Genomic DNA, 7,585 nt, shown 5'->3' on the forward strand with positions numbered 1-7,585 from the left:
ATTCTTGTTGTTGTTGTTTGCCCAAAAAAATAAGTATACCGTTATACTCAGCTCAATCATCTCTATCGATTCCAATATTTTGTTTTTTAATTTGAGATTTGGAGCCCAACTGCATTTATGCCGATAGTTTTTTAAAACCATCGATAATGTTGGAAAATTAAAACTATGGATAGTACCATCGATAGTTGTCCACCTCGCGTATATAAGTTTGGTTTGGCTTTTGCGGTTTTTATTAAGGGCGCTAAGTAAACTCGGGGGATATTTATTTAAAACCTCTCACTTTGGCATAAGCAATTTTTGCCAGATATGGACAAGCTATTAAATAAAGAATTAATTAATGCTAATCGGACATTAAAACAAATTATATCCGCATACCAAACGGAGTTGGTGAATATTCGCGCCGAATTAATGGAACAGCGTCGCGTTCGAGTTGAGGCAGAACGTGAGTATCGCAACAGTTTGCTTTCATTTTGCACACAAAATTTTCTTTCGTTTGCACATAAAATCGACGAAAACGTGTATTGGAGATACTGAGCCATAACCAAACTGCACAGATCATGAATTCTCAGTCCGGTATCCGCGCACAAAGTGGTGGGAGGGAACAAGTGCAGGGAGCACACGCCTTAGAAGCACACAGCTTGTTTCATACATTCGACGCTCAAGTGCCATGTGCCGACAACAAAGTGTAGTAATATGTCGCCGTTGGCGAAGAAAATCAAAGCGGGAATGACATGGATTTGGATAATTAATTAAATGAAGGAGGTGGTATAGATACGGTGACCATTCGTACCGATTTTGACGGGACAGTACCAATTTTTAGAAAATTGTCCCGCTGAATATTTTTTAAAAGTCGGGACATATAAGTGTTCAGATTTTTTATATTTGTACGGATTATGTCCCGATTTTCAGTGTTTTCTTTATTAATCAGAGAACATAGAATATAAGGGAGCCGTAAACATTGGTTATATTTTATTTCAAATTGGTGCCCTCCCTATGTTGCAGTCCATCACTCTTGGCTGAGTTTTTTATCTAAGCTTTTTATAATTATTTGTTAATTTTTGTTTTTTTTCATGAATTTAGTGAGAATAAAAAAATAATGATACTAACTTCATCAAAAAAATCATGGATATAAAAAATTTAAGCTGTAGATACAGTGGTAAAACTATAAATAGGGAAGAGATGGTTTAGAATTATTCGGCTATTACCCTTTCGATTATTTAATTTTTATGAAGTGTAGCTCGTTATTTAACAAAGACCATGCGAGTCAAAATTTCAAACGTTGAAAATTATCTAAGTTCAACAAAGTTTCAACAAAATTTTGAGCTTTTTAGATTTCGTAGAAACTTTTCGAGTGTTCAGTTTTGTAGCCCATTCAATTCAAAGTGCAAATTTTAAGTAGCTGTGACTTACAGTTAATTTTGGTAATATTTTTATTTTTTTTTTGAGGGGCTTACTCATTTTCTCCATACAAAAAAATTGTCGAACATACTTTGTATGGAAAAAAACGCGCGAACAAAATAATTGCTAAATCAACGCTAACAGGGGGTGTTGAGGAAGTGCTCATTGACCGATATCTTCAACATTTTGTGTAGAAATGCTAATAGTTTCGAAGTTATTTGTTGTTAAAATTTCCCCATTACTTTTCGTATTTTTTATATAAACACTGACTAATCACTTTTCTTTTCATAAATAGATCATCTTCATAAACAAATGAATGTACGTATTTTTTTTTCTAAATATTTAACAATTAATGCTTATAAAAGTGTTCTTAATGTTGAAACGTTAATAAAAACGTTAAACGTTTAATTTGAAGTGTGTTGGCAATGCCATAATAAGCAGTCAGCAGCGTTGGCGTTTTGATAAAATTGTATCATTTTGATACTTTTTTTTCTAAACTGTAAGATTTTATACTTTGATACATTTTTGTTCACAAAAGTCCCATTTTGATACTTTTGAATGGCAGAAATGAATTTTTGAAAACTATGAATAATATAAATAGTTTAAACGTAAACAATTTTTTTCTTGTTATTTAAAGTCTTAAAATTTATATATAGATATTAATAGATTTGATTTGGTACCTATTATAAGGGAAATATAACCCGGAACTTCTTTGCAAACGCCGCTGTTATAGGGCATCTAAACCACACAAAAACTGCGCAATATCGGGCTTACGTCGGTCGTTAGTGTGGTGTGCGGGGTTGTCTGTACTAAATTGCACAGTTATTGCGCTAAAATCAAAACCACTTTTATATATTTTGCTCATGCTTGTGTTATTGTACAATAATTTGTGCTGCGTTTGACGACAAGTGCGGAATTTATAGTCTAGTTTTGATTTTGGTGTCCAGATCGTGCTATAAAATATGGATAAGAGCGTCGAAAAAAATTAAATTTTTTTAATATTCTTTTTTTGCGTTTTAAAGCAGTCGGCATTTTTTACTGTCAGGACGCCTACGTCACGGAGACAATTATTAGGGTTTTTGACAAATACTTATTTCTTTATCGTCTTGGCAGCATTGTCTAATGTAAACGCGCCGTAAAGTACGTTCTCTCCGCTATCGTATTTTTCACCACACTTATTGGATGTCAGTTCTGAAAGTTGGCAGTACTGACTGCGAAATGTCAAATTCTCGTGTTTTGTACTTTTCTTCCTCTTTCTCTTTCTTTTCTGATTTTCCAGGCTTGGTGGGTGTTTTGTGTTCTTTGCCAAAATTTAATCTTAAAATATTTCAATTTACTTGAGCCATCGCCGAAATATTTTAAGTAAAATGTGTATTTTAAATTATTCCTATTATAGTTAAGAAACTATTTTATTGTTTTGTTATGTTTTGATACACTTTTTTGTGTACTCACGAATTGTGTGATGGCGACGGCGACGGCGACGGCCCTATACTTGTATATTAGTAATGCAGCTCTAACGATTTATACGCATTCTTTGATTTACAGGTATTGAAAGCCAGAAATGGGTCGTGTTATTCGTGCACAACGTAAAGGCGCTGGGTCCGTCTTCAAGGCCCATGTTAAGAGGCGTAAGGGAGCCGCCAAATTAAGACCTTTGGATTTCTCTGAACGCAATGGATATATTCGTGGCGTGGTTAAGGTAAATTAATGCAATAAAAATGCTAGTAACAAGTAGTTAAACGTGAATAATTTTTTACAGGAAATTATCCATGATCCCGGCCGCGGTGCTCCCTTGGCTGTTGTACACTTCCGTGACCCCTATCGCTACAAAATTCGCAAGGAATTGTTCATTGCACCAGAGGGCATGCATACCGGCCAATTCGTGTACTGTGGCCGCAAAGCTACCTTGCAAATCGGCAATGTGATGCCACTGTCAGTCATGCCTGAAGGTACCATCATTTGCAATTTAGAGGAGAAGACTGGTGATCGTGGCCGTTTGGCACGTACATCAGGTAACTACGCAACTGTGATTGCCCACAATCCCGACACCAAGAAGACCCGTGTCAAGCTGCCGTCTGGTGCCAAGAAAGTTGTGCCCTCCGCCAATCGTGCTATGGTTGGTATTGTTGCCGGTGGTGGTCGTATCGACAAGCCCATCTTGAAGGCTGGTCGAGCATATCACAAGTATAAGGTGAAACGCAACAGCTGGCCAAAGGTTCGTGGTGTGGCTATGAACCCCGTTGAGCATCCTCACGGTGGTGGTAACCATCAACATATTGGTAAAGCTTCAACAGTCAAACGTGGTACATCTGCTGGTCGTAAGGTCGGTCTCATCGCTGCCCGTCGTACCGGTAGAATACGTGGTGGTAAGGGAGATAGCAAGGACAAATAAGCTAAATTATGATCAGAATGCGTGCAGGAGTAAATATAGAAGAAGTGAGAAGTTTGTGTATTTGATAGCGAATACAAGGAAATTAATATGGAACCACTTTTACACAATAAAAATCACTGTTTTAAAAATTTACTTATTTATTGCCTTTGTGTAATCTGTATTATCGTACGCAACCCAAACTTGCTACCGAAAGTTGACATCTCTCGCGATAAAAGTAATAACTTCCAAAATAAGAGAAAGTTACTCACAGATGTATTCGTTTCTTTGTTTTTTTTACGATATTCAAAATGTCTTCCATTATCTTTTTCGTTAATTTTTATTAAAAATTTAGCTCAATTTGTAACAAAAATCATGTAAATTAATTTTGCGAACTTCTTCAAAAGTCTGAGAATTAAAAAAAAAAATGCTACCAAAGTTTTTAATAATGCCGAATTTCCACTAGGTATTGAAATGACAAAAAATGGATGTCATTAAAAAAAATGCCAAGCGGAGATTAACTCAATGACCATTTTTTTTAATGTCAAAGTTGGGCATTAAAAAATAATCATGTCATTAAGTTCATTCCTACATGGCATTTTTTAAATGGCATAAATATTTTGTAATTTCAATGCCTAGTAGAAATTCGGCATTAGATTTAACAAAATTTAAGTATAGGTACAGTTCGGTAGCCCTGATCAATGGTATTCCTAGGCACTACAAAGCTTGCACTTAATTACTTTGAATTTGAATGTACTACAAAACTGCATATCTACTCAAAAAAAATTCTAAAAACTCTGAGCTCGAATCGTAACATCCGTTCATGGATCGAAAATCATACGAAAGAAATGATAAGTGGGATATAGAGTATGTTCGCGTATGTCATAACATGAAAACCGATTGAAACGAAGATTCGAGTCCTGATTAATAAGTTTGAAATTTTGATGGGCGCAATTTAAATTTTGCAACAGTGCGTTATATTTTAAATAGAAATTAACGAAAATGATTAAAAATATCGGCGCTGATGCATAAATGGTTAAGGCATTTAGCATTTTGTGCCCACATAGTTACATTCGCGTACCTTTTACTGAATTTTGCTGGAAATGAGTAAACAAACAACTAATTATTGACGTATCAGCTTTTGACATTGAGGTACGCAAACAAAAATTGCAAACTAGGGGAAATTGAGAAAGCAAAGTGACGTGTAATTTTGAGAGGTTTCTGCTGAAAAAAACACTGGCATCGTGGACACTTTTCCATGTACCGAAACCCCGGGATTACAGCTCCGGGATTCCGATATTTTTACTGATTCATTTACAGAATAAAAGAGATGTTGAAAACAAAAAAAAAAAAATAGTTAATTTGACATGAAACACGAGAAATACAGAACACCAAAATTTAAACTCAAAGTGAACTTCAGCCATTTGCACTCGGAAGTGAATTTCAGAACCTGCCTGAATAATTGTACTTGTTCAAACATTTTGTGCAAAAACTGTGTAATAACGAAAAATCTGGTAGCAATTGAAAACACAACAAGCTTTTAAAGTGGCAGATTTGTTCTTCATTTTACTTTGTTGGCCCTTTTTTTGGAAGAGGAATTCTGCAAATATAAGTAAGTGTTTTTGACAAGTAATATAGATATTTAAGTATACTCTAAAAATATTTAAACACTAAATTGCGGACTATTTTACGAAGGGGCACTACGCTCCCCGTAAAATCAAATGTGGTGACAATGAATCTCTGTGGTTTAAGAAAAGCGAACCTACTGCAAAATGCAAAAAAATTGTGATGGAGTCGACGTTCCGAAAAAACTCGGGTTCCCGGTATTAGAATTTTTGCATACAGAAATCCCGGGATTTGTAAAATGCTTCGGATTGATTTCCACAAACATAAACTTTTAAGTTCATACAATTCTTCCCTTAAATAGGCAGTGTAGCTGCTTGAAGTTTTTTCTAAATTATACTAAAATTTAATGGGCTATAAAACTATGGCCCGTAGTCATAGTCAAAATAAAGTCGACTTTAAAGTTAGTTGCAGCTTTTTTGACAGATATCCCATTGAAAATTATGTCAAAAAGCTGCAACTAACTTTAAAGACAACTTTATTTTGACTATGACTACGGGCCTATGTGTTTAAAAAGTATGACGTTTCAAAATTTTTTATGAGAAAGGTAATCAAATGTCTTTTGGCAACTCTGCTTTTCCGTGTAAATAGTTGGCAACGTTGCTGTCAAAAATGGAAAAAGGAAAATGAAAAGTTTTTACTAGAGGTTCAAAACTATCGATAGTCAGATCATCGATAGTATTCGATATTATTTTCAAAACTATCGATATATCGTCGATAGTATCGTATTTATATGGTTTGCGTTCAATTTTGGAAAGACGTTTGGATACCCTTGAAAACTCCTGGACACGTTTTTTTTAATTGCTTAACCGTTAAGTTAGACGCAAAGTTATTGAGAATTTGAAATGGATTGAAATTGAAAAAAATTGTGCGTTATGAAATTTTATATTTGTGGTTTAGATATCCCAAGTCCTATGTAAGGTATTTAGCTAGTAAATTGAAATTTTAGAACAAGAAACCGTTTTGATATCATTTTTATTAAATAGTAAAAAGTGGTGAGTAGATGATTGGTATTAAGTTAATTATTATCAGTGTTTTACTGGAGTAAGCGGTATTTTAAAAGGTGCACTTTTAAAAAAGTAGGAACCAAATTTTTAGTTCCACTTGGATGTTTAAGAGAAATGAAAAGAGAAGAAATAAAACTATAATAAATACAGAATCACATGTCTGTCGGACTATCGATAGGACCAAAAAAAAAATCGATGGTTTTACACCTCTAGTTTTTACTTCATTGATGATTGTATTGGGAAGAGGAACGGAAAAAAGTTAACTGGCAATTGTTTTTGTTCATCTTAAAAATTTGTTTTAATATAAAAAAACACTCATTTTAGCAACAATAATTACCAAAACGAGCTGTGAAAACATTCAATAAAAGTGGGTGAAGATAAGTTGTGCCGAGAATTGGAGAAAAACGGCGTTAAAAGGTAATTCAAATTTATTTGAAATCTAATTGATCGATGGGGAAAATGGCCAACGCAGCTAATGTGTAAAAAAAAGTGGGTTGGCGTTAAGCTCTTGCTCAAAGGCTTGAACTAAAGATTGCGGCCGTGATTGTAATTCAAGATTATTCTTACGTAAACATATACTATAAACGTCTACATTTACGAATTATTTCGTATGGAAAAGTTTTCTAGTTTTACAATCAGCGTTTCTAAATTTGTGTGTACATCCATATACGTATGTATATACATACATACATATGTAGATATATGTATTGTAAATATTTTGCCTATACAATTCGAGCTGATTTTTGGCCAATTGCACTGGCTCTTCTATATTGAAGTTAATTGATTTATCGATAAAAGCCTACATATTGTCGTTTAAAATACAAAACCGCGTATCGTCGTTCTGCAAAACCGCGTAAATGACATTTATTTGCCAAAAATTGGATTTGCTCGCACAAGCTCTTGGCTTAACTTTATCCATCCATTCGTCGTGAAATATATTAGTCAAAAATGCGATTGCTTTGTAAAAAAGAGAACCATTTAGAAATATGAGTGTTTCTACTATCTGGAAAATAATTTATGCCACCTCACATACGCGGTTTTGCATTGTGATGATACGCGGTTCTGCATTTCTCAAATTAAATGTTGAAAATAGAAATATCCTTGCGTGGGGAAGTTGCGAATGAATCATTAGGATCTATACATACATATGTATTTTGTAGTTTTTATTGCCTTTCGGTGCTTCCAAGCG

The 7,585-nt window shown here is 34.3% G+C and overlaps 2 protein-coding genes across 3 annotated transcripts; both read left to right on the forward strand.

Moving 5' to 3' along the window:
- The first annotated feature begins 271 nt into the window (after positions 1 to 271).
- Positions 272 to 689, forward strand: LOC108370693 (uncharacterized). Its single transcript, XM_017626074.1, has 2 exons — positions 272 to 442; positions 505 to 689. The coding sequence occupies exons 1-2, from the start codon at positions 307 to 309 to the stop codon at positions 687 to 689; spliced, it is 321 nt and encodes a 106-aa protein (XP_017481563.1). The 5' UTR covers positions 272 to 306.
- Positions 690 to 2,576: 1,887 nt separating this feature from the next.
- On the forward strand, positions 2,577 to 3,922 carry LOC108370694 (60S ribosomal protein L8). Of its 2 annotated transcripts, none has more exons than XM_017626075.1 (3): positions 2,577 to 2,682; positions 2,944 to 3,097; positions 3,158 to 3,922. In XM_017626075.1, exons 2-3 carry the CDS (start codon positions 2,960 to 2,962, stop codon positions 3,788 to 3,790), a joined length of 771 nt encoding a protein of 256 aa, XP_017481564.1. In that variant the 5' UTR covers positions 2,577 to 2,682; positions 2,944 to 2,959; the 3' UTR covers positions 3,791 to 3,922. The 2 variants fall into 2 exon arrangements, with proteins under 2 accessions (XP_017481564.1, XP_017481565.1); XM_017626076.1 differs by lacking the exon at positions 2,577 to 2,682 and adding an exon at positions 2,741 to 2,760.
- The last annotated feature ends 3,663 nt before the right edge of the window (positions 3,923 to 7,585 follow it).

Source organism: Rhagoletis zephyria, unplaced genomic scaffold, assembly GCF_001687245.7.
Source record: "Rhagoletis zephyria isolate East Lansing unplaced genomic scaffold, Rhagoletis_zephyria_1.1 Rzeph_scaffold_04406, whole genome shotgun sequence".
Classification (NCBI taxonomy): Eukaryota; Metazoa; Arthropoda; class Insecta; order Diptera; family Tephritidae; genus Rhagoletis; species Rhagoletis zephyria.

Excerpts from the sequence above, each read along its gene's own strand:
- LOC108370693 (XM_017626074.1), top strand. The coding sequence starts at position 307 with ATGGACAAGCTATTAAATAAAGAATTAATTAATGCTAATCGGACATTA. Across the intron at positions 443-504 it reads CGTTCGAGTTGAGGCAGAAC|ATCGACGAAAACGTGTATTG; the intron begins GTGAGTATCGCA and ends TTTGCACATAAA.
- LOC108370694 (XM_017626075.1), top strand. The coding sequence starts at position 2,960 with ATGGGTCGTGTTATTCGTGCACAACGTAAAGGCGCTGGGTCCGTCTTC. Across the intron at positions 3,098-3,157 it reads ATATTCGTGGCGTGGTTAAG|GAAATTATCCATGATCCCGG; the intron begins GTAAATTAATGC and ends AATTTTTTACAG.